This window comes from Homarus americanus, unplaced genomic scaffold (assembly GCF_018991925.1).
Source record: "Homarus americanus isolate GMGI-L3 unplaced genomic scaffold, GMGI_Hamer_2.0 scaffold12870, whole genome shotgun sequence".
Classification (NCBI taxonomy): Eukaryota; Metazoa; Arthropoda; class Malacostraca; order Decapoda; family Nephropidae; genus Homarus; species Homarus americanus.
The window spans coordinates 153,154-181,045 of NW_024711502.1; the positions used below are offsets into that span (position 1 = coordinate 153,154).

Below are 27,892 nucleotides of genomic sequence, written 5' to 3' on the forward strand. Positions count from 1 at the left end.
GTAGGTTAGACATATTTATTACCCAAAAACTCTACTCAGAATTGTACATTCTAGTAGCACCACCTAAAATCTACAGTTGACTAATGGATCAGCCTCGAGTCATAATGGGGTACTGTATTTCATCCTTCAATGATATAAATTAACTTTTTGCCTAAAATCACAATAATTGCACCTTAAATCCTAAAAAATATATGTGCGGTACTTCACTTAAATTCTGTACAGGTATATATATATATGGTGTATAATGATCTACTTTGGTTACCGTACTGTATCTTGAATTAGATCTATTATACCTTTAATTAAGAAGACATATGCATACATTTCTGTTGTTATCCACGAGCATCAGCTGTACCTTCAGGTACCTTCACCTTGATGCCATTGAGCTTCTTCGTTAAACACACTTGACAACCCAAACGTGATCTGGTGGAAGATATTATGTTTAAATAATAATCGTACTCTACACAATAACATTTTAATACTCATAAAACACTGAAAATGTAATCCATTGCCAAATAAACTGTTTGTTCCCTTACAAACACTGTACATTTTAACATGATACTTACAGTAAGTCAGTGTATGAAGTCAGGATGGAGTAGAAGAAACTTTACCATCACAACTAGTTATAAATATGTGGTCAAATAAATACAATACTGTAACTATTCATTTTAAGGAGTGCAGCAGATCTGCTGGATAATATGTACTATCGGGCCAAGTAACCAGATAGTTAAAATTTTCAACTTTATATTTCAAGATTTAATTAGTAAAGAGAAAATAAATAAAAAATGGTAATACGTAAAAGGACTCACTCAGGAGTGAGTTGGTCTCTTTATTATTAGTCCTTGATTTAACTCTCTTTCCATAGTTTCTTGCTTTAGTTCATCTGTCTGGGGGATAGAAGGTGAGATATAGTTGTCCAAATGGTGACATTGTGATTGTGGTGCTTGTTGTCGGTGAGGTTTTGGTTAACTTTTCATATGCTGTATATCAAGTTTCTGCTAAATACAATAGTTGGTACAGAGGGTATATCTGTTATGTAAATTTAATTGTTTGTTTAGAATGTGGCATTTTTTTTAACCTAGATGGCAATTGGTGGACCTAGCCTCACACTTTTTAAAAGTTAAGCATTTCAATGTAGAAGACGCACCACTACCACCAAAATGGCAAGTCTTAACGTTAAGATCCTACATCAAATTAATCAACTGCCAAATTTCAAAAGCGCATTATGAAATTACCGAGTTTGTCTGTCTGAATTCAACAACCGATGCTCCTTTGCTCCCGTTCTCCTCAACACATAATAATTTACTCCTAATGTCTTTTCATAATGGATTTTTCATACTTGTTAGTGAAAACAGAATGAGAAGATGATGGAACAAAATTTTTTTGGGTACCTCATTTAAAATGCATCTTTCCATTACTGTTTCAGTAGGAAGTACTGTACTGTACGTACAATAATTTAGATTGGCATGAGAAGTTTCGTCAAAAGACGGAATTAATCCCCTTTTTTTTCTTCTTTTTTTTTACGGGGATTAGCCCACCCGAGCACAGGTCACTGACCCACATCAGGGCCTGGGGGGCTAAAATGTAATAATAATAATAATTCATAGTAAATAAAATTTATAATAAAAAATACAAAATTGAAAATAAAATACAGTAATAAATTTATAGTGATAATGATAATAACAAGAACACTGTAATAATAATAATAATAATAATAATAATAATAATAATAATGATAATAATAATAATAAAGAAATTAAAAAATGAGAAAAAAGATAAAGTGAGAAGCAATATACGTATGTTGTGTTGTCAATAGTAAGAGAAACAATTGAGACCCTGGAATTGTGTGTAAATGAGGCAGAAAGTCAGATCAGCAACCTGGGACTTGGTCACAATTTTCGTGATGCCATATGGCAGCAGGGTCTACCATCAGACAATACATTATGCTTCCAATATCTTCCCTGTTTGGTAGCTGCCCACTACCTACTTCTCAGTAGTGCTTCTCAGTAGTACCAGATTAATTTGAGAAGAGGAGAGAAGTTTGAAACTTATTGCACATTTAATATTTTTTAAGCATTTAACAAAAATACGGTACAGCAATAAATGATCTTGGTTCAATACCAAAAACAAATTGCCATAAAAAATGTCTATTTCATAACTCAATTACAATACACAGTATTTTCCTCAAACAGTTGTACATATTAAAGATAAATATAATATCTTAAAGAAAAAATATAATTTACAACTTACATATTTCAAAGGTACGTACAATAATATAACTGTACAGTATATGTCATCATGGACAAAAACAACAAACTTATCATGTCTCCAAAAAACAAGAAGGAATTCACACAAAACCATATATGAATATAAACTTCAAAGTTCCCTAACAATACTTGGTAACTCTTAGCAACACACACAGTACACAATTTGTGATAGATAGGTACAGTATTATTTGGTACACCTTGGCTCAGCATCTGAAGATGAGTCATTCAGACTATTTTAAGATATCCTAAACACACATTATTTATTGCTTCTTATAGGAAGTATCAAGAAAAATAATTAAAGATGAGGTCTAATTCTTGTCTGCTCCAAGTTAACACAAGTGTTGTATCACAGACACACCTGTATTACAACACTTTTTTCTTCTAAACAAGTCTGACATAAGAACTACTTTCAACTCCTGCATTAAACACATTAATACACAATTCTGACATAAAAGCTTCTTTCAACACATTAAAACACAGACCTTTTTCTAATGGGTAATTCTTGACAAGAACTGCTTCCAACATGATAAAATTGCAGGAGAGGCAATACAGTACAGTAATGTACCTAAGCACAGCAATACCTTCGTAAATTTTTGGGAAAAGACATTGAATGATGCTTATCATCTTGAAATATTGTACTGGTACTGTACCTGTGCTGTAATAATGCAAGAGAGGTAAGAGATGCTACACTAGTGCCATTTTACAGCTATTTGACGAAAATTTCAAACAAGCAGACTTCATAGATAGCTTACAGCAATGACAAAGATAAGTGATTTTTTTTTACTCCAACACAGAAAACACACAGTTGCCAATACAAAAGTACAAAATATTAGTTATTCTATGAGATGCAGAAAGTTCATCCTAAGATCAGACACAAGATATGCATACCTAACAATGTACATTAAAAATTAAAAACAATATTGAAAACAAAGCCTGATGTTTGAAAATTCCTTAACATGTTGAAAGAGATATTGGCACACTCAGATGTGATCACATCTTTAGATCGCAAATGGTTCTGGGTCGATTAGGGTAGACAATTGACTTGAGATGGCACCACAAGTAAAAGTCAAGAGGCGTAAGGTCTGGAGACCTAGGTGGCCAAGTAATGGGTCCCCACTGTCTGATCCCCATGAATGGCCATCTAGGTCTCTAGACTTTTACTTGTGGTGCCATCTCGAGTCAATTGTCTACCCTAATCGACCCAGAACCATATGTGATCTAAAGATGTGATCACATCTGAGTGTGCCAATATCACTATCAACATGTTGAGGGACATTCAAAGAACAGGTTTATAACACATCAGAAAGTGTCTCCAAGAAAATGACAACCAATTCGAACATTTATACTGTAATTTAATAAATATACCAATGGTTCCTGATTTTTGCCGCAACCTGTATATATACTGCACACCTGTACTGTACATGTACAGTATATACTGTACACATGCTGTAGAAAGGTAATACTGAATGATAGATAAATATATTTCTCCATAAAAGATTTTATCATACCAAAGACATACTGTACATGTATAACACTGTACAGTACGATACTTTCATCTGGAAACGAAGGTCAAAACAAATTACTACTAGAGACAATCAAGCATTCATAAAGACAAGACCACAGGACATTTCTATGATCGTCAAGCAATGGAAATACAAGTCACATAAATCACTATGGAATATGATAGATGTATTAAAATTGTCAAAAAATTTCATACTGCATCTCATGTAATATAAAGTACAATTTGAGCCCAGTGTTTCCTACTAATGTGTATTATGTGGTCATGAGTGTCTTGGACAACATGTTCCCGAGAAAAAAAAAAATCTAGTACAAAACATTCATGAGTGAATTGTTCCAAGATCTTCTGCACTGTAAAACTTCATCAAGTTTTGGAAAGTAGAGTTAGACTGCTTGACAATAACCGTACATAGAAGTACCGGTAATAACTAAAGAGTTGGAAGGACAGAGCCGAGTCATTGAAAAGGAGTAAACAAGATAATGGCAAAGTCAGAAGCACTAGAACCATGCAACTGTTCTAGTTATACAGTAAAGACCCCGAGTACCAGACTAATTAAGCCACAGTGATGATGTTATTCAGAAGGAATCCGTTATTTGGACGTTCATACCAGCAGGGAGGCACAACTGTTCAAAACATCAGCCAGCATAGTACACTAACACAAAATGGCATATTTAAGCTCCTAATGAACTAGTTCATATAAAATAAGCATACTTATATAATAAACTTTCAGGAAATTCAGTTGTTTATTATTTAAAGTGTTTATAGATGTAGGTAAGGTTATAGATTCTAGAATGTGTGTGTATATGGGATGGATGGCCTTGTGCAGTGTGAGATAAAGTGGATGATGTGGATGTGTACAGTATACCGTATATACTGTACTACTCAAATAAGTTCAAATCCTTCATTATTCTGTATTGTTGCGATGAGGGCAGGGCTGGCAGGACCATGTAGTCCCCAGTAATACAATGACCCACAAGATACCAAGATAATTATATTTTTTAGATTTTTTATTTCCAACATTCGTGTCCTTACTTAGATATGTGGTACATGGGGTGTTTTCTGTATCTCACAATGAAAATTTTTCTTGCCTATATTCACTTAAAACTGCGAAAATTATTGAGAAAGCATAATTATAAAAAATCACATATCCATGGGATAAAAGATGTCACATTTTACAGATTCACCTCTGATGAGTCCTAAGTGTCATTTGATGTAGCCAGTGTTCATTAACTAGAGTCTGGACAGCAGGATGAAGACTGTCCATTCTTTCACGAGGTAACCACTAAAGACTACACATTCACTCTATTATATCTACAAAGAAAAACATGTGATGGTACATCCACTTCTTCACCAAGGAGTTCTTTACCTAATACAAACCAACACAATCAAAAGCATTCTTACCCATCACTGTCTAGAAATGACTATAAATAAATAAATAAATAAATTATATAAATTTAAACTCTATATTGGTACAATATGTATAATCAATGTTTGCATAAAGTACAATTACATTATCACAATAATAAGGTAATGAGCTGAATTGTCTTGCTTATACAGTATCTCCAGTACTGTTTTATTGATCACCCTGACAGACAATGGTCCTGGGAACCAAATTAGACAATTGTTAGTATTGTTTATTGATCTACACAAATTTACTAGATGATTACACTGGTTTCCTTCTGTGCCAATGTGGACAAATGGTGTACAGCATTTCTCCACAATACAATACAGTACAGTAGATCTTTGGTATAATGGAATTCAATACAATGACTTTTATATACAGTACTGTACTGTAATGCAATTACTGTACAGTAATGCCATTTTTTTATTATTGTGCAGTCAATTTCAATATTGGACAGTATAAGCCCAAAGCCAGGTCATAAAACAAAAAAGAATTGAATGAAAAATATGAAAAAGTCATAACTGGTGTTAAACAATGAGAATCACTTTGAATGAAGCTTTTTAACCCCCTAGGTATGAGGGGGGTCTGTGCTGAATAAAATTGTCTGGTGTTAGCCAAATAAGTTATTAAAAGTAGCATCCAGTAGTGAATGGGTTAAGATTGTTTTTAATGAAAAAACAAATCGAATGAAAAGATAATATGGAAATGGCAGAAATTATGTGAAACTTAAAAAAAAAATGTTGTCATTTACTTCAAATAAAGACATAGAGCTCCAGTGATATTCACACATTGCTTCCCCCTTTTAAAAGCTTTTAACACATCCATTTTCACATCTGAACTAACACTTCCCTTTGTATCTATTGTACATGACAACATTCCTACTGTCTACAGTACTTGCTCACTCTTATAAGTTTCTGTTCTCATATTTCATATTAGTGGCAATTCTGGAAAAAAAAAAGGGGGGGGGGGGTTCTAATAATTTAACTTGTATTAGTAGCTGCTCTATTGGTCAAGTATTGTCTCTGTGCTGAACAAAATTGTCTGGAAATAACCAAATAAAAACTTAGAAGTGACATCCCATATTAAAGGGGTCAAAGAAGCTCACCCTCTGTGCTGTCATTTTGCACTGGCAGGTTATTATAATAGTTTACAACTCCTACTGTCACAGCAATAAAGTTTCTCCTGCCCTCAACAGATGGCGACACAGGCTGTTGAGTTGTCTGTTAGTACTGGTTAGCAGCATATACTGTACACAGATAATGCATAATTCATGACACACCTCATTCTATTGCTCCATCATTCACCTCAAGTCTGAATAACTGCAGTTCAGCAAACAGTTGTTTAAGACTCGCGGTGAGTTCTAATCTGTTTTAAGTGTTCTGAAATTATGGAATTAACGTTGAAGTGAAAAAACTGGCATCTTAAGATTTTTTTTTGCCTGTAGTCTTGTGCCATATATTTCCAAATGAAAACAACATATGCAATTCAATATTGTGCAGCAATTCTCAATCCCACTCTCACATCACATAGAGGGTCTGCTGTACTCCTGAAGATGCACATTTTTTTTTCAACACCAGTAACTGAGTGATGTACAGTGGTCCCTCAGTTAACGAGCGCCTCGGTTAATGAGATTTCGGTTAACGAGTTACCTTCCATAAGATTCTTAACTTCGGTTAACGAGCAATCCCTCGATTAACGAGTTTCTTACGAGCCAACCTGAATATGATTTCGCTTGCATTTGGCGGTCCACCAGCCGTAGTATTAGTCCGCCAATACAGTAATCGGTTCTAGGGCTTAAATTCCTTACCATTTTAGCAAATATCAAGAAGTTTATAATATTCAATAATTTTAAAAGTTTAATATTAAATTTTGTACTCATTTTAACAATTATTGAACATAATTGAAGGTAATGAAACTAGTTTTATGCGTGCCATCCAGCCTCTCAACACACCATACAGGCGTCAGTCTTTGTATCTTTTCAGTGGAGGTAACATCTTGCTTGAGACTCTCCAACTAAATGCTTTTTTTTGTTTTTGCAAGCAAATTATTGGTCATTTTGAAATTTATTTTACATATTGACAATATATAATGCAGTGCAGTGCAGTGTTAATTTAAAGAAAATAATCTTGAATTACACAAAGAGAACTAAAATTTTATGGGTGAAATGGCACTATGGGGTGACTTCTCTTCCACCCCAATGCCTTCTCTTCTCCCTTCTCCACCCCCATTCTAATTCCCATCATCATCATCATCATCGTCCAGGAGCCTTCTACATACACACCTCAAAGTAAGTGTACTTTTCTACCTTTTTAGTTGAATTTAGGCAATTTTCGGTGAGCTGGAACCAATTACCCAAAAACCCATTGAAACAATGGTTTCGGTTAACGAGTTTTTCGGTTAACGAGCAACCTTCTAGAACTGAATGTGCTCGTTAACCGAGGGACCACTGTACAGTACTTCAGTACAAATATCTATATACAAAGTATCTTTTAACATAAATTTCTTGCACAATACAAAAATCTTCACCTAATCACAAGAGTTTATTTTGACACCCTTGCTAAGACAACAATATGCACAGCTACATACTTTAAACAACTTTTCAGGGTGACAATTGACTACCCAGCCTCAATGATGATAATTTTTGTTGAAGAAAGTGATAGGCATCCACATATCCCATCTGATACAAGGCCTCCAAGGCTTCCACTGGTGGAGGGACCAGGGCACGGATCAGTCTCACAACATTGGCTGTGGTTAAGGCCATTTGCTCATTGGCTATATTTATGTAAACAGGTTTCTTTTCCTTGTTCTTTGGAGAAATATCAACTATGCTGTCAAATGGACTAATGGTGATGGCTGGCTGCTGTACCACAGGGAGGTTATTGGTAAAGCCTCCATCCATGTACTTGACTCCACGAAAGGTGGGGAAGTTGAGACCGGAAAACACTGGGATAAAGCAGGAGCACAAGAGACACTGTATGAGCTCTTCTCTTGACTCCCAGCTGGACACCAATATGTTTTCTGCATTGTTGACCTTAGTAAGGGATACATGTAGTCTATCACTTGCCTGTATGTGTGCATCATGAGGTAGGGCTTCTAGGCCCAATTTTAAGTAGTCTTCAATATTGAAGTTGGGGCTGAAGGGGCCTAGTGCCCAATTTTGAGCTTCAGCTGCTGTTTCCATAAAGCTAGATTTAATGGTTTCTAGTGGTACTTTACATACCAAACAAGCTGCTAGGATAGCACCAGCAGATGCCCCAGCCATATTTGTTCTCTCAAAAAGGTTAGGCCAATGTTGCTGCAGACACTCAACAGCACCGAGCTCATAAACACCCAGGAAGCCAGAGCCAGACAGCGACACACAACCTCCCCTAAAATGTACCAACACCCATCAGACTACCAGATGTTACTGTACTACTTAAAATATATATTGTTAACAGTAGTAATGTCATATACTGGGTCAAAACTTAATAATATAAAACACTACCTATATATCTTTAGCATGATTTTAAAGACTAAAGAATTGGTACAGTGTATACACATTGAAAATTATTTTTTTATTACTGAATTTAATATGGTGTGGGTGTGTGTGTGTGAAGCAGAAACACTCCAATTACTGTATAAGCCTCATAAGGAGATTACAATATAATATTTATTGACAAGCTAGAATTTTTTTTATTAATTGAAAATTGCATGCAATACAAAATCCATATGGGAATAAGTTAATAAAAAAAATGAAACAATTATTTATCTATTATGCTTCAGTTTCCTCCTCTTTCTAAGGAAGCGCAAAGCATCCTCATACCCAAAGTGATAATAGTGATTTAGTATGTAGGGAGGTGGAGGCATCAAAGTCCTATACAGACGCACCACATTAGCATAGGAGACATCCATGCCATGGTTGGCCCACTTCAACTGACCCAAACCTTCATATTCTCTGGGTGAGATGTCTGCATAACCACTGTAAGGACTAATGGAAACAGCATTAGGAACAACTATAGGCTGTTTGTTAGTGTAGCCACCATCTATATATCTTTCCCCACGAATTGTAGGTGGATTTATTCCAGAAAAACCCATGATGAAACATGAACATCGCAGAGTCTGAATGAGCTCTTCCCGAGACTCCCACTCAGAGAATATTACATTGGACATGTCATGCAACCGAGTCACTGATATGTGGAGTCGGCCACTTGCTCTGATATGAGCATCATCAGGCAAAGATTCCATCCCTGCCTTTAAGTAGTTTTCAAATTTAAATCCTGGGGTAAAGGCTCCCATTTTCCATTTCCTAGCTTGAATGGCAGTACGAAGAAATACAGATCTGACACCATTAAGAGGAACATCACACACCAGTGATGCCCCGAGTAAGGCACCAGCTGAAGCTCCCGATATAATAGCACTGCTTACGAATCTTGGAGAGTTGTCTTTCAGGCAGTCCAGTGTTCCTATCAGGTACACCCCTAAGAATCCACATCCAGACAGCGATATACACGATTTCCTAAAACACGGTAAAAAATAATAATTTCGTACTTATCGAGATAAAGGATAATGTATTTCCACACTTGATTTAACCCTTTTGCTGTTTTAAGTGACTAAAACTGGAAATTTGAAAAGCGAATTTGTTCACTGAAGCAAAACATGTCAAAGATCATTTTAAAAATCTGAAGTTGTATGTTCCTCATTTCACTTTTCTAAACGGAGAAAATATGATCAGTTCCCATTTCAAAATGTCACATTAAATCCAATAAGCATCTAACAGCATTGGTTAGGTAACAGCTGTACAGTAACAGTCAATAAATACTATATGTACTGTACTGAACAACTTTATCTCTATAACAATGCAGTACTGTACAATCATACACTTAACCATACATCATCTTTGTGTTCTCCCAGTTTTCCCCAAACTTTTCAGTGCACTTACAGTATTCCTATTCTCCTGAACAAAGTAAACACTTGCTCACACTTTCTTTCCTCCATTAACAAAAATACTGCCACCCTGTCCTTGTGAAGCACCACCCTGTCTTTGTGAAGCACCAGCCTGTCTTTATGAAGCACCAGCCTGCCCACATACTATCATACATCCACTCATCAGTGTAGCAACAAGACAGATACCCAGCTGATGATCACATTCAAATATTCAGGCTGCTTGTTTGTTATCAATGTAAACAGATATTTTATAAATTTCACAAAAAGTCAAAGGGAATTTTTTTTAGAAATTAGCTCTTTAAATGCCAGTGCACGCCTCAGTCGTTTACACTGACCACACTTCCACTTATCCATTTGAATTCTGCCCTGCCCCCTCCCCTTTTCCCCAAACATGGAGTCTGATACATTATATGCATATACAGGTATACTGTACAGTACTGCACACATTTTCCATAAAATTCCCTGTACTGTACCACAAAACATTGTGAAATATTAAGATTTCACTATTGTATACATATACAGTACAGTATATTCAATGGCAATCCTTAGAACTGTTATGTTTCAAGGGTCCCAAGGCCAATGGCCACACTTCACTAAAGGAACCAGCCAGTGTAAGTTGGCGGCCCTTCACTTGAATATTGTGAAGTCTTACATTAATCCCTCATCAAGTCTCTGGACAGACAAATTTAATCCAAATAGACACAAAAGTAAGCCTAATAGAGTTGCCATAGAGTAGTCACCCTACTTTATGCAGCACTGAACCTGAATCACTGCAACCACTGTTCATGTTTCTACATATTCCAGGGTTGTAACTGGGAGTTTTTTCAAACTAGCTATTTCTGTAAGTAAAGAGCCACACAGCTCTGCTGCTGCTCCACAAAATGGCTATGCATCTATTTGTGAATAAATTTGTCAAATATTATGGCATTTCAAAAGAAAATAAGTCAAACAACAAAACATTCAAAGTAAAGATACATATGAACTGAAACACATCTGTGAAAAATTATCGGTGTTAGGGACTGCCAAATGTCTGCACTTTGGCTTACAACTCAGCATATCCTTTTACCAAATCCATCATAAATGTTTTGGTAACTTCTTATTTACCACATCATGAACTCTCAAATTATCACATTTCCAGTTTTGGTAAAAAAAAAGTACGTACAGTACATCACTTAAACTGTGGAATACCGATCACTGAAAATTCTTAACAAGAATGGTTTTTATTATTTATCTGGCATACGCCCTAAAGCCACGCAGTTCTTGTAATGTACAGTGTTTACTATGGTGCTAGGATTTACATTCTCTTCCCCATAATGCAAGCCAACGTTCAATAGTTTAACCCATACAGCATGGAAAAATTACTAGAGTGGATATGATGATAAAGAGATGATGACAGGGTATACTGTACCCACCACCTTCTTCACAAAATAAGGGGGAATAGGTGTAACAGTTGCCCTCTTGCAGCTGGCATGTCTTCTGTGAGCTGAGCCTGTCCAGGCAGTGTGTTCTATGCCAAAATTATAATTGGGATCTTCATAATTCAGAAACAATCCGTCAATCAATACAGTTCCAGTTTACCTTCCTCCAGGACTCTAATTATATTTTTCATAACTACAGTGGTCCCTTGGTTAACGAACACAATTCGTTCCACAGAGTCATTCGTTAACCGAAAATTTTGTAAATCGAATCCATTGTTTCAATGGGATATTGGGTAATTGGTTCCATCTCAAAGAAAAGTACATCAAAGTAAAAAAAATATGCAGTAAAGTACACTTACTTTGAGGTGTGTATGTAGAAGGTTCCTGGTTGATGATGATGATGGGAATTAGAAGTGGGGTGGAGGAGAAGGGAGAAAAGAAGGAAGTGGGGATGGAGGAGAAATCACCTTTCAGGGGACCCATGCTTGATGCCGTCATTTCACCAACAAACTTTTAAGTTTACTAGGTGTAATTCAAGATTATTTTATTTAAATCAACACTGCACTGCTCTATATATTATCAATATGTTAACTAAATTTCAGAATGACCGATAATTTCAATGTAAAAATGCAAAAAATATTCATGACACCAACAAAATAGATGTTCACTCCATTTTCAACAAAGCCACACTGACGCCTTGTGGCTGATGGGCGCACAAAATGCTAGTTCCCTGTACTGCATATATTATCAATATGTTATGTAAATTTTAAAATGACTAATAATTTTAATATAAAAAATGCAAAAATATTAAAGAGCACAACTTTCTTGATATTTATTCCACTGGAAACAAATGTAAATATAGAACAGATTACTGAATTGGCAGACTAGTCCATCAGCTGATGCTCACAACAAAACGTGTTGTTCGTAAGGATTTCGTTAATTGAAGTTTTGTTTGTTAACCGAATTGAAGATCCTTATGGGAGGTAATTCGTTAACAGAAATTCCATTAATAGAACCATTCGTTAAGAACATAGGAATGGAGGAAACTGCAGTGGGCATATTGGCCCATACTGGGCAAACCCATTTACAACCAACCCCTATTGCTCATATATCTGTCCAACCTATTTTTAAAGCTACCCAGCCTGTTTGAGTTAATGATGAAGTTCCGTAACTTGTTCCGCTCTTCCACTTATCTATTTCCAAACTGATGTTTACCTATCTCACCCCTAAATCTAAATTAGTCTAATTTAAAACCATTGCTGCGAGTTCACTCCTGGTTGGACAATTTAAGTACCTTAAGTAAAAGCATGCAGTCCTAGAACCCATCTTTTATTAAAAAAATAAAGCAAAAGTGAAAATTTATGATATCTGTACAAAGCTCTTATGCAAAGTAACCATTGACGGCTTTTGTTTAAATTTCTACACATTTGTATTAAATGGGCTCAATAATTATGATAAAAAGCCTCCTGGTTTTATGTCTCGTGGACTTTGCTTCTCACCCTGCCTGAAGCATTAGTTGATCTTGCCTCCTTATGAGTCATAATTAAACTTACATGTATACAGGTAGTACAATTCTTTAACATCTTGTTATGACTACAAGTACAACATTGAAATTTTTAAGACCAACATTCCAGGTAGAGAAAAAGTACTTCCAGTGAGTCCACAAAATTTGGCACAATGGATGTTTAAGCCCTACAATGCACTACACCTTGACAAGATTGTTTCCAAGGCACGATAAGATAAAAAGTCAAACTTCCTAACCTACTCCTCTCAGATTACCATAATTCAGGTTCACATGCTGTTAGCCTCAATCCTATTGGTCCACATAATCAACACCCCACTGCTATCTTATCTACCTTTAACATTACAGTTATGGAGATCAACAACAACTGATATGTTTGGGAAAGATTTTGTATGCATACAGTACCACCAAACTCCGAAGGTAAAAAAATTGTATTCTGCAGTACAGTAGGATGATAAAGAGCTTTTTAACTTGAATATCATTAAGGTAAAGAAGAAATAGTGACTGATGTACACACAGCACATACTGTACTACTATTCAGCAAAAGAGTTAAATCACACGAAAATTAATGTTTAATAAAAAGATATCAGCAAGCATTACTGTATTTCTATTAACTAATTTTCAACGCCTAATGATGGAGCATGTTAAAAAAATATTCTTTCAATATCTGTTACTATCTTATTAGCAGAACATATCTCAATAGCAGAATATTAAAACTCATTTTCCTAGTAAAAATAATAACACTAGAACTTCAGGAATAGCAAAAAAAAAAAAAAAATATTGCAAACACCAAATGCTACTTGTTCCAGGAAATGGGGCATGCCACGGATATCAATAATGAGTTAGGAACATAAATGAGTCCTAGGAGGATGTACAGTACGAGTAAAGTAAGCAAACGTCAATTAAAAAGACCCACATTTATGATTGACTAACGTAAAAGTGGTGGCTCGGGGGTTCTTGGGGCCCAGGGTAAGAGTGTTATTTGGGGCACCTTAAAAGTTTGAATTTAATGACCAAAAAAAAAAGTCTGGCATTTCTGATCTAAATTCCACCTTACTCTATCCATGAAGCTTCAATAAAAGTACAGTATCACAATACATTGATTGTAATTAAAATCAACTACAGTCTCTCCTCGACTTACGACAACCCAGACATATGACGGCCATAATCGTATAAAATATTTTTCACATTACGTATTTTAGAGTCCCGACGTTAGTGATCACGCTGTGTACTGACAAAATTTTCGTTTGTAATTCCCTTTAAAATGGCTGGCAAGCGTAAAAGTGAGAGTTCTCGTGGTGCCGAGAAGAAAAAAAAAGACACCCATTTTAGAATTTCTATGTATTATTTTTGCCTTTTTAACTTACGGCCAATTCGACTTACAACCTGGTCGTTGGGACGGAACCCAGTCGTTAGTCGAGGAGAGACTGTACATGTGGAGGAGAAAATATTACATAACACAATATAATATCAACATGACAATCTAAAGTTTTAAACACAACAAAATGCCATTACATACCTAAAAATGAAAGCTCGTACTTATGGAGAAATCAAGAAAAAAAAAGGAGCGCATTACAGGAAATCCTCCTTGATTTATCTATCATAAAACTGAAGAAAATCCCCATTAATGCTGTCCTTCATTATTTGACCATAATTACAGGTATTAGGACAACAGGTCCACCATTCCATACACATCAAAACAAAAAATAAAACCAGGGTAGCATGTCAACAAAGTTCCAGAACTCTGATAAAGTTTACATATAACATGCTACAATTGCTAAATGTCAATCACATCCATAAAATATATTCTCCAGAAGATTTACCAGGGGTACTGTTATGCAAAAATGTAGCAACAGAAACACTTAGGAGTTTAATTTTTTAGTTTAATGTCAACACGGAGTGCACTGAATTTGTCCACAGAGTAATATAGGTAACCCTATGGATACAATGACAATCCCTTCACTCGTTTAGTACAATAAGGTAACCTTTTAAGTTCAGCACAGTAAAATGATAAATTCCCTCAAGTAAAATGTCATAATTCTATCATACTCTTGTGGATAATTGCTGAAATTAGTCATAGCATATATTATGAGAACATGTATCTAAGTTTGGTATCTGTAAGGGGAGACAAACATACTGTAGGTCTAATATGACCGGTAGGTAAAAACCGAGAAAAGTATCACTCCCAATACTGTACACACAAAAAAGACCAAAAGGGATGTAATGTTCACTATCTGGAATACCGGGTATGAATAAACTGATGATGATGCAACACAGTACAGATTTCTTGGGGTAAAACAGTTTAAACCAGAGCATATGCAAAGTTGTTCATCACTGACAACATTAAACTGCTGTTTAAGTTTCAATTCATAACTCACTATTTTAAAGAGAGGAATTAAAACACCATGAGAAATTCAGTTATAATATTCATACAACTTTACCCAAAAATATGGGGGGGAGGTGGTCTAGCCTTCTGCTTTACATCATGAATATAATTGCAAGGATTTCTGTATATTGTTTTGTATTTATACTGGGGTTATAAAAATAAAGGTGAATTGCGGGATCCTAAGCCCCAAGAGCCCCGGCCACTCCTGAGAAATAAATACCACCACCAAGTATCTTCTGTGACAACACATTCATTTAAAAGCCCTATTATACAAAGGAAATTTATCAAACTATGTATCCCAAAGAGTGACTTTAAAACTTGTCTGGTGAGCAGTACTGTACCTACTATTATGTAGTGTGAGTGTGGAATGGAGGCTCCTCCCCCTCACAGAGGAGTCCCCCCAGGCAGTGAGGCATCAGTTACAATAAAATGAAAGTTTTACTCGGGTGATCAGTTGTAGTAATAAACCTTTGGGTCTGGGATATAAGAAAATGACCTAACTGCTGGATTATCAATATAGTGTTCAAGCTGTATCCTTGTGATTAAAGTTCTGTTGAGCTAAAAAAAACAATACAATCAGTACTGTAAGATGGGGGGGGGGGGGGGACTTCAGACTAAATTTGAAGAAAAAAAAGTTGAAGAGGTGACAGTTCGTAGACAGTTACAGAGTTACAGCAAGCAAAATTTTATTGGTATCAAAATGTTGCCCTAACTATGTACAGTATTTTCATATGTGAGTATCAATTGCTAGTTTAAAGTGTAAGCAAATAAATAGAAGTCAATAATCAAAATACACTGCACTCTGGCAGGAGCATAACAGAGTGCATAGAGTAATACTGTATAACTAATGAAAAATATTAGAAACCCGTCTATCTTAAATTTTTTTAAACAATCTGGAGTGCTTGATGTATTCTATATACCTGAAAATAAGACTTGAATGGAGGTATGTTAAAAATGTCTTCAACTTGGGGTGACTTCAGACAGCTAAAAAATTACATGGAAGACACAATCCTTATATTATTGTACAATAATGGCATTAGGCATGTTACTGAATACAAAATAATGACAGAACTAATCTACAGCTCAGGAGGTATAACATGAAAGTGTATACAGTACTGAGCACTGGTGCCCCGTAATTATTATTTTTTTTAGATCTCGTAACACAACCAAAGAGCATGTTATTTTCATATACTGTACTGTAATACAATTTCTTAAAAAGTTTTCCCTTCTCTTGACTCTTCTTCCCCTTTTAACCTATATGTGTAATTATGTTGCTGCAGATTTTTGCAGACACCTATAAATCTTCTCTTCATGGAAAACATATACGTACTGTTTTCTGAATTTTTGTTGACAGGTATGGATAGCCCATTAGTTCTTGCATCAATAGCATATTTAAAATAAGCTTTTAGCCTTCAAATTTAAACTGCAGCTAAAAGAAACCTCATACACTGTCCGAAGTCACCCCATCTAATGGTATTCTTATGAACAACTAACTTTTCTAACAAGAATACAAGACACACTTACGTATCCGAGAGCCCATACGCAAGATCCAGCATGTCCAGTTCTTCATCAGTACAGGGGTCTTCTATCATATCAAAGTCCTCCTCCTTGAAAATCAGATGACATGTAGAGCAAGCCAAGGTACCCTCACATGCTCCTGTTGATGTACAATATCATTCAAGCCTACTTCCCATTATACTACAGGGTGGCCAACATCAAGAGCAAATGCACTCTCCTTCACAACAATGCCCCAATTACTGTACTGTATCTCTCTGCCCTGCTGCTGCACACAACCTAAAATCACCCATTAGCAGCAAGTCCATCCCCCAAATCCTCACCATGCCAAGCTCTCTGATCAATTCATGCAAGTTGCTGATACTAAAAAAAAAAAAAAAAAAAAAAAAAAGAAGAGAGGGAGAGAGAAGACACAAACTGTGATACTCTGCTGGTGTACAAGAAGTGGGGAATGATCAGTATAGTCAAAACTAAAAAATATGAAATAAAGAATCTTACAATGCACACAAGGACCTGAATAGGATTTTGGGAGTTCACACACACTGTGAACTCCTGCCACCCATATTGTTCACATGACTGCAATTTTTGTTTTTCAAATTCATAAATTCTACTAAAAACAAACAGCTATTGCAATTCTTAGTACAGTGAATCAAATATGTTATTAGTGGTACAGGAACTTAGAGTAGCTAATGAAAAGGATCCTTTTTAATTGTTTCAATGTACTGTATATTAAAAAGAAAAAAAAATATACACCAACCCCGATACAGGTACAGAACCTTTAAAATAGTATCGTTAGATTTTCCGTCGCTACAGTTTGAAACAGTAGACGAAATTCTTTGATATGATCCCCTTTGCATCATCATAAGTTGGTATGCCAACTCACCACATCAGCGACAGTACTTGTTACTTCAATATACAGTAACAAGAAATCCATTAAGCTGTACAGTACAAATATTAATGTATGTATTGTTTGAAAATATATACAGTATACTCATTCATGCTTAAAGGTCACGGATGTAGAACTTCCAACCATTCAGAAAAAGGTGGAGTAACATTGCTCAGAAAGCTTCAAAACACATTGACCACATGGCTAACGATACATTTTATGGGGGGAACTGTATACAGTATGTATTTCATATACAAAATGTATCCTTGAATTTATTTGTTTATCTTTATACCTTCTGTATATATACAGTATCCTGTACAAAGATACAAGTGTCATTGAAAAGCTTCATTTTTATTGTATACCTGTACAGTACTTGCATTTATTTGTGTATATTTAAATTCATTACCTGTACTGTTCATACAATTACCATTCAATAACTGCAGGGGGGGGGATATTTTTATTACAAAACCACAATGTGGATCCATTCTGCTAAATAATAAATACAGTAGCTACTTCAACTTTCAAAAATAATTTCAAAATGATGTAATATACATTAACTCATGATATATACTGTATATATATATATACAGTATACCCAATCATGACCTACATACAAGGTGTTTCTGTAACCTGCTGGATGATATCAAGAAAAATAAGCTCACCTCTGATAAGAACATTGACTTTCCTTGTATCTCGTTATCACTGACCTTGCAGTACTGTACTACTGTAAAATATTCATTATCAATCATACAGGGTACAATATAATGTACAGTAAGTGTATATTCTTTTCACCTCAATTTATCTGCAGGCTGTCTAGAAAGACATTTCCACCTTTGAATCTGGAGACTTCCTAAAAGAAATCTTGAGAAATATTATCACTAAGTATATTGCTACAGTACAGTAGCTACTACCAATATGTATACAAATTATACCTGTAGGTTAAACGGTTTAGTTATAGCAGAATCAAGAATATTTTTATATTTTTTTATGGAAGATAATAATCAAAGACAACATAAGGTGAAATGTGAAAGCACAATTGAGAGAGATGTATCTTTATCAATACGTATTCAAATTATAATGATTACATTATTGTACTAAGAACTGGATACAGTATATGTTGTACTGCAAATCTGAGAAAGGTTTGGATTTACACATGTAGAGTCTTGTCCAAAACACCTAACTAATACACCCAGTGACCTTATGCCAACACCTGTGTACATGAACTTGTGGCCTGACCTACAGGCATCATACTCACCAAAGCCTTCCAGATCGATGTCATTATTAATAGCAATGTCCAGCAGATTGTCGCCTTCCTTACCCTTCACTGTGAATACTGTTCCATCTGCTCTCTCATAAGTTACCTCATACCTGTCGAAGTATGAGAGTTTCAGATAAAAGCCCAATAAGTACGGTTTTATGATCTATTCAATCTTTTCTACTTCTTCAATGACCTTCTGGTAAGGCTTTAAGGAGATGGTTGCTTGCCTATTTCTTCTTATGAGTACATAACATGTTTACAGACACATTTGTTTTAATGAATATAATGTAAATCCAATGGGGGGGGGGGGAACTGAATAATCATAAACTTGGGTAAACAATGAAGGTTAAGCGTCCCTTCAATGCGTCACCGACGGAGGCTGCATGCAGGACTACACCAATAATTATGGGAGACAACAGATTAGTGTTCAGGATGAAAATTGCAAATTCTCATCATTTTGGGGAATTTTCTTTAGAATTTATTTTTTTCTTTAACATGCTGGTAGTCTACAGAGCCATCGTCTAGATATAAGATCATTATTTTATTTTCATTAATTAGTATGCAAGACACTGCCTTTGCGTGCTCGGGCACGATAAAAAATTATTACTGAAGTTTGTCTAATTTTAACAGAAATGGACTGAGGTTTGGCAACACTTACATGTCCAGGGAAGTTTCTTCCAATAAACTGTTTAATGGTAAAGTTTAAATTTAAAATCACTCCAGTACAGTACTTCAAAACTGAGACTTGAGTGAATATCCAAGAGGACACAAATCATTACTTCTGTACAGTACTATAGTGGCAGCCTTAACCTCATACATCAACTAATTAAAAAATACTAAATAATCAAAAGAAGGTAATTTTTTACAATAAAAAATTATGAAAACAATATTAAGCAAACTTCAACTCGGTCTGTTTATGACATTATCATGTGCTCAGAAAGCATTTGTATATCTTCTACACTAAAATCTCAAGTTCCTGGTTAAAATGTATCTAAAACATCTATCATCCGCAGTGACTACCGTACACATCCAACATAAAGGTCCTTTTACTGAGAATTAAAAGGGATTTTATATATACCAAGTATCATAATCATCAATAAGTAGATAATATTGTGTACCCCTGTAGTCAATAGGGTGCAGTGCCCACCTCTCTCTTAAGGGCACTGAGACTAGGGGGTACCTTACATAATCATCACTTTCTAGATACACTCGGCATGAATTTATCACACAGGTCTTTTCTAAAATAGACTACCAACTAGATTATATAATGTTATTAAAATAGTACACATCTTAAACAACTTACCATTCCTTTTTGGAGTGTGAGGAGGAGGTTGTGGAGAGGTTTTGTGTGGACCCCTCACCCATTCTCCCTAGCTGGGTACTTGACACACCAAGACTTCTCAATAAACTCACCCTGGTAACATTTCTAGCTACTAATCGTGAAAGGGCGAAGGAAAAAGCGGCCATTTCAGCTTGAGTAAGTTGTTCAGTCACGATGACGCGAGTAGCTGGTGATAGATACTCAATTACCCACCAACTACAAGTTCCTCTATCCCATGCCCCACTGAGCTGTTGCATAATTATCGCAATATATTTACAGAATTAACGCATTTTTAGAGCATTTACTTACTACTGTTATATAAAATTAGCTGCCTTATTACATTGTTATATTATTTGTCTATTTATATTATAATTTATCCATTGTAGTATAGGAATCGGACAAAACTATACTGACCTTGAGGTAAGTATGAACCATTGTTAAGATGTTGCAAGCACTAGTGAATCTCTTTATATAACATTTCTTTTATATTGTAGTGTTTTATAAGACTATTACTTGTGTATAAGAGGTTATAAGGGAATACCTAGTTTAGTTCGTATTCCACCTCACTGGCGGTCGAAGATGTCAACAAGTACAGAAAAAGTAAGTTAAAAAACCTCGAAATGTGGTGATTTTTAGGTGTATGACATAAGTATAAGTCGTATAAGCTCATATATATGTACATGAGAAATAAATCCCTCATATTTGTTTGTATTTTTATAAATTTTATGTTAATTTGTTGTGTTAGTCTGCATGTTATAGTTGCCATGTAAGTAATTTTGGTCACTTGTCTGTAAGTTACTAATGTGTAATTGGATATATATTGCATTTTTTTTACTGAAAAATTAATGATACCATTATGCTAGCTTAAGAAATGATACTCAAGTTAAGGTTTACCAAATAAAATGATTAGACAATCATATTACACTTGTCCGGTCTTTTACATGTATCAGTTTATGATGTTTTGTATAATTTCTACCCCTGTGAAATATCTACTCCTTTGCTCAATAGTATGAACAAAACGGAGGAAAATGCAATTGACAGCTAGCAATGTTATTTTTACTATAAGCTACATATACTTCTATTCAACCAGCAATAACTAAAATCACTTACCACCACTTAGAAATTTCATATAATGCCGGGCCGGGCGGTAAAATAGCTCAAGGGCTATTAATCAGGGTCACCTGGTAAAATAGCCTATAATTGTATACAGCAGGGTTTATTGTTTTATCGACTATATACCGATATCTAACCTAATTTAACTGAATGTAACCTAACTTGGTTAGGTTCGGTATATCATCAATATAAAAGTTAAACAAACATGCTGTATATAATTATGCTATTTTACCAGGTGACCCTGATAGATAGCCCTTGAGATATTTTACCATCTGACCCGGCTCAATAGCCACTTACCCTTAAGACACCGACTCGTTAGAAGGAGCAATTTTATGAAAAATTTCTGTAGAAGAAGACAGTTAGCACTGGAAGTAACTTATGGGTTTGAACCAAAATTTCAAGAGATACTATTTGCATGATACTGAACATAAAAATGGAAGCAAGAATGCACAGAACCTATTAGAACCTGACCTAACTTTACCTAACCTGTTTAACCCTGCCTAACCTGTTTAACCTTACCTAACCTACCAGACCTCACCTAACTTCCTAACCTGTGCATGAGATCATCTTTTGTTTCATAACATAGCAGACTATGTAAATCAAGACAAGGTCATCACAGGAGATCCGAAGGTGCCATAATTACAGTAGATATTTTATTTTTTTCATCTACAAAGGACGTAGAGGCGTAAAGTTACTGCCATATGATCAGTGTGTGCAGTGTTTTTACCCCATTATTTCCCTCTTCTTTCATGCCCTGCCTACTAACAATAATTTATGATCGAAAGAGAAGATTAAAAAAATAAAATAAATAAATAAAAAATTTGTCAATTTGATTTTATTACTCGGTATCATCCAAAGCAACATAACCTTAAAATTTTGTGCCGTTCCATAAAGTCGTTCTGGTGCTAACCATCTCCTCCACCTTTACCAAACTTGGTAATTATTCTGACAATTAACTACTGTACTTGAGTAAAATGATTGAAATACTTGTACTTGAGAGATTAAGCTCTCATACTCTTGGGTTTATAGAAGTCTGATCCAAGGGGTTAGGTTAGGTTTATCAGCAAGAAATGAGTAGCCATGACCTGTAATATCAAAAAGTAATGCCTTAGAAAAAAAAAATTGTTTTCATGGTATTAGGTCATGTATACTGGTCACCAGGGTCTCGAATGTTTGTTCAACTGCTCACGTTCCAAGCTGTAATTGATAACATGGTGGTACAGCATTAACAGATGTACAGTATCTCTCACAACTATGTCATGGGTTTGGGTCGTGGTCTGAGACACATTTGAGAAGGGTGTTAACTCAGGTTTCCTTCTGTACTAGCACTGGCAATGAAGTTCATAATAAAGTACTGTAACACTGAGCAGACCAACCACCTAAAAGAGTTAATAAGCTGAAAAGTGGTGAAGTTATAAATTACCGTTATGTATAAAATTACAGTGCTTATAGATTTTGATCATCTGTTGTAAAATTTCTTCATCAGAGATACACACGGAAATTATGCAAGGAAACCTTGGGTGTGGACAAATACCAAGATATGTGTACTGTACAGTATTAGGTAAAATAACAGTGGAGCCCTAACTCAAGGATATTCAGTGTTAGGTTTCAGGGCAGTATAATTTAAAAAATACATTATCCTAATTTACAGGTGACGGAATTACGTGAGAGAGGAAATGAATGTGTCCGTGCTGGTAATTATGCCGAGGCAATAATACACTACTCGCATGCAATCAAGATAGATAGTTCGTCGCCACAACTCTACAGTAATCGTTCCTATGCTTTTCTCAAGCTTCAACAGTACTACCATGCCCTTGAAGATGCTAATGAAGCTATACAACTTGACCCTAAGTGGGCAAAGGTAAGTTGTTTTAAATATAATTGCTCTGTATTTGTATAATGAGAAAAAAAAAAAAAATATTCCCATCAATTTTAATGAAAATCTAGTTATCTCACTGTAGATAATTGCTAATTTACTTAGGTTCCTCCTAAACAAAGGTCCTGTAGGCAATTTGTCTGTTCAGTTCTTCTGTTGCTATAAAGATGGTACAGTATCTGAAACTTGAGAAATTAGCTTGTGAAACTCAAAAATGGTGAAATCAATTCTATTGTACAGTACTGTACATAATTGGTTATTACTAATTACTGTACATGTACAGCACAGTACTGTACTTAAATTTCAAACTTTTTAACCCACGTCCATAATCATATTGGGGATTACCTATACTGTGCTGTGCTGTACTATACTGTATGTTATTTCTCGCCAGGGATACTTTCGTCGAGGAGAAGTCGAATTTGCAACTAGTCATTTTGCTGAGGCGTTGGAATCCTACCGTCGTGCTTCCCAGCTGCAAAATGACCCCACCTTACTGGAGTGTGTTTTGAGAGCTAACAGGGAGATGACTCGCCAGCAGAAGGTAAGAAGGATGTAAGGCATACTAGAAGCTTTTACAATACATTTTTTACAATACAGTATTATATAGCATCATCAATGAAAAAAAAATTATGGATAGAGCACAGCTATAGTATATTGAGGTCAAACCTAAAACTAATTAACATAATAATTTATGTGGATTATCAGGAAGTGGTGTAGGTGGTATTGGGTTAGAATTAATGTATAGGTTATAAGTAATATTGTCATAAACAATACAGGACAGTGCTATCCTTGTTAGCCAGGATAATTGGTGCAGAGTGGTTCCGGGGTTGATAGATTTCTGGGTATGGAGACAAATTTTCTCATCCTTGGAAAAATTTGCACATCACTAGAATTTTTCCGAGTCCTCGGAAATGTTTTCTGAGAGTCAAAGCTATGCATCTCGCACAGACAAACACAGAGCTGTATTAATTATGCAAGCACAAATGTACATGCACAGTATACAGGTATCCCTCCTTTAGTGTTAATTCGCTTAATGTTAATTCAATTTGGCGATAAAAAATGTTTGACTCCCTTTCACACTTAACGTTAGGTCAAATTTGGTTTAGTGATGGGAGAAAGCCCGGGGATGAGCTAACAAAGGCAACATGCCATCTCATGATGGCATGTTGCCTTTGTTACATGTAATGAAACTATAGAAGTTGTGGAAAAATCATTACAATGCTGTACACTAATGTGGTACTTGAAATAAAGAAAATATAATATAAAGCTATAAAATAAGAAAAATGAAGAGCATGGGTGTGTATGTGTGGAGTGAACATACAGTATGTGTGGAGTGAACATACAGTATGTGTGGAAGCGGTGGGCTGTAACTGCATCACAGACTCTCCACCCTCCCTACCCCGATGTGATGTTACAAAATACACACAAACACATGGCGGATTGACCTGAACTGTGTCGCGTCACACAGAGGATGGTTTGAGTGTCAAAGGAACTATTTTTTTTTTACATAAAATATGTGCTATTTCATTTTGTGATATACTGTACTACTGTATGTATCAATTTTATTATTTTCCTAGAAATTTTCAATCATTTTTATGTACAATATACAATTTGAAATTTGTTCGAATTAGGCTCACCTTTTGCTCACTAAATTGTTTAACTCTGAATCAGATCAATTATACAGAAGTTTTGTGTTAATAAATCAGTCACTTGGCTTTGAAACTGTTTATAACAAACTTACTGTATTATTATTAGTAGTAGGGAAGACAGTACTGTACTGTACTCAATGTTTACTGCCCTGCTGTGTGAACCTGTTGTTCGCCCTCTGTGCTCTGCTGTTATCCCTCGTTTTGCTATAATTTCACTTACTGTAGGTTATCAGGAACACAATCTCATTGTTAAATGAGGGATACCAGTACTGTACATATGGTACTTTCACACTTACTAAGTACAGTATATGTAACTGTAACAACTTTTTATATCTTTACATTGCTTTAACGGTATTTTTGGCTGATCCCTGTACATATGTCCTGGTATAATAATGTACAATACAGTACTGTACTGCACAACAGAGATTGTATGCAAAAACAGCAGTGAGTGAGCAAAGAAGCTTGTACAATCTTACCCAAAAGTTTGTTAACTCTCCCAGCCAGCTATTGCTTCAGATGTATGAACTTGAGTCTGTTACTTCGAACCTTTAGATATATTTGTATCGGTTTCATGTTCTGGTTGGTACTGAAACAGTTTCAAACGTCTGAAGCAGGCAGTGCAACAATAGCTGGCTGGGAGAGTTAACGAACTTTTGGGTGAGACTGTTCAATGGCAGCAGACAATGAACTAAGTATACAGTACTGTATCATGATGCAAGAGTTTGAAGAAATAAGCTGTGAGAGACATCAGCCAATCATAGGCATCCCATGCAGTTACACGGCAGCAATGGCTAATCATATCACAAGCACTCTGAGTCTACCCACCTGCGCATCCTGCATGCAAATCCGTGTCGGAAACATGATGCAATCCTCAGAAATTTGTTCCCATGCCCGGAATGGAGAGATTTTCCCAGAATTTCTTAGAATACTAAAAAAAAAAAAAATAATCAACTAACAGAGAGATTATTGAAATATGGAATGAATGTGGACAGTGATGGAATTAAGATATTTATAACTGGAAGAGGATTTGAAAAGTTAGTAGATTACTGTATAATGTGTTCAAATGGATTTTTTATCGGATATATTTCAGATGCATGATAGATTGGAAGACATGTAAAACTCTTTTCTAATACAGTATGTTATTCTACTCTTCATTGATATTTTAGTTGAGTGTGCCAGTTATAAAATAGCAATATAAATTATTACTACTCAACAGGTGGACCAACAGACTCCTTGGGTTGGTGCAGGTATTGGGCTCATCCTGGGAGTGTTGGTGGTTGTAGGAGATGCAATCATTGCCAAGGAATCAATTCTCACAGTAAGTTAGCTGATATATCTGTTTAGTTGAGACCTCTTCTTGTATTCACAGCAGAATCTTCCTCAATATTTGGGTTACCCCTGTACTGATCCTATACACACACACACGTAGTATTGAAGACTCCATAATAATACTTGAACAATTTGTTAATTAATGTGTAAGTAATGGTATAAATGGCCAGAACAATACCATGCCATTGGTACAAAATAGTTACAAGTAGACCAAGTGGTATGCATGAAATGGGGTCTTGACAAATTGTTCCTTTTTATTTCAGCCTTGATGCACAATTTGGACAATATTTTTCTAAATTGTTCGTGTGTGAACTATTCGTGGTACTGTATTTGTGAATTTTTGCCATTAAAAAGTAAAACGTTTACAGTACAGTGCCTGCAAGTTTAGCAATACAGAAGCTGGAATTTACAAGGAAGGACTGTATGGAGTATGAAAGGCCAGAAATACCCAGATGAAACATAGTAAACAATACACAAGAGTGGATGGAAACACTTGTCTATTTAAAGCTTCTCACATAATTCTCTCAATATTTGTAATTTATTTGTGGATCAAATATGTGATTGATTTACAGTTGGTAGTGTATACTGTGGCTATGCTGCTTTTGATGATAACATTAAAAAACACTATAACACAAAGAGAAATCTAAGTAAGTAGATGTGAAAACCTCAATTCCTCCTTAACTATATGATCCTCTAGTGGATATCATAAACTGCAAAAAGTAATGAGGGAATTTTATCAACAGCTGTAATCAACACAGTCTCCTGCTGTACTTTAGAAAAAAATATGTTTGCACACTGACTTCTGATACGTTTTTGCATTCAGTGTGAAAATTTCTGACTTAAATGTCTTACGGTTGTTTCACGAAACCCATTCATACCATAATTTTTTTATATAATCACATCAAATTATGCACCTAACAACATCATGTGATCCATGTGCAATATTCCCAGATATAAAACAATCATAAAATGGTGAGCAATGGTTGGCTACATGTTTCTATAAGTCATCATCTTCCAAACTTATTGAAGGGGCAGTATTTGTGTTACATAGTGTAACATCACTTTTTGGTGTTAATTAACTGGATGTGGTCATATTCTAACATCATTGAGTCTTAACACCTTTTTTTTCTGTATACAGTACTAGACACTGTGCCTCTGCTTTATTTGTCACGTAATCAGGTCTTTTGTTTGTTTAGGTAATTAAAGAATTTTTTTCTGTATAGGTAAATAAAGTATATAGCAATTTGTTTTTATTTACAGCATCCTGTCCTACAGTCCATGGTAACTATCATGCTCTCTCTCCTGGGCCTGGGGCTCGGCTACTGCTACCGAATGTATATACAAAACCAGCGCAAGTCATTATTAGAACCTCCACTGGACTTTCTAGGTAAGAGCCAGCCAATTTTCTTTGGTTTTTCAGATATTGTGCACTGACCTCGGGTTTACTTTGGTCAGTACTGTTGCTGAGGTAGTTTTTAAGAATGAGTTAAAAATGGTTGAATTTATTGTAT

The 27,892-nt window shown here is 35.4% G+C and overlaps 3 protein-coding genes across 5 annotated transcripts in view; 1 reads left to right on the plus strand and 2 right to left on the minus strand.

Annotated features, from left to right (window-relative positions):
- On the minus strand, positions 1-20,682 carry LOC121858280 (adrenodoxin-like). Of its 2 annotated transcripts, none has more exons than XM_042354603.1 (4): positions 20,397-20,666; positions 19,091-19,203; positions 16,959-17,091; positions 1-420 (listed from the first exon to the last, which is right to left on the minus strand). In XM_042354603.1, the coding sequence occupies exons 1-4, from the start codon at positions 20,558-20,560 to the stop codon at positions 330-332; spliced, it is 501 nt and encodes a 166-aa protein (XP_042210537.1). In that variant the 5' UTR covers positions 20,561-20,666; the 3' UTR covers positions 1-329. The 2 variants fall into 2 exon arrangements, with proteins under 2 accessions (XP_042210537.1, XP_042210528.1); XM_042354594.1 differs by lacking the exon at positions 1-420 and adding an exon at positions 8,921-9,680 and having other exon boundaries at positions 20,397-20,682.
- On the minus strand, positions 7,580-8,447 carry LOC121858303 (1-acylglycerol-3-phosphate O-acyltransferase Pnpla3-like). The gene has a single exon (XM_042354633.1). The coding sequence runs from the start codon at positions 8,445-8,447 to the stop codon at positions 7,785-7,787; it is 663 nt and encodes a 220-aa protein (XP_042210567.1). The 3' UTR covers positions 7,580-7,784.
- The window catches only part of LOC121858289 (small glutamine-rich tetratricopeptide repeat-containing protein beta-like), an 18,393-nt gene continuing 3,910 nt past the window's right edge, over positions 13,410-27,892 (plus strand). The window contains exons 1-5 of one of the 2 annotated variants that reach the window (XM_042354615.1): positions 13,410-13,468; positions 23,179-23,388; positions 23,795-23,944; positions 26,269-26,370; positions 27,642-27,768. In XM_042354615.1, the coding sequence (XP_042210549.1) occupies positions 13,421-13,468; positions 23,179-23,388; positions 23,795-23,944; positions 26,269-26,370; positions 27,642-27,768 (637 nt within the window). In that variant the 5' untranslated portion in view covers positions 13,410-13,420. Of the gene's footprint in view, positions 13,469-20,841; positions 21,015-23,178; positions 23,389-23,794; positions 23,945-26,268; positions 26,371-27,641; positions 27,769-27,892 lie in introns of those variants that run through there. The other variant, XM_042354622.1, reaches the window with a different exon arrangement.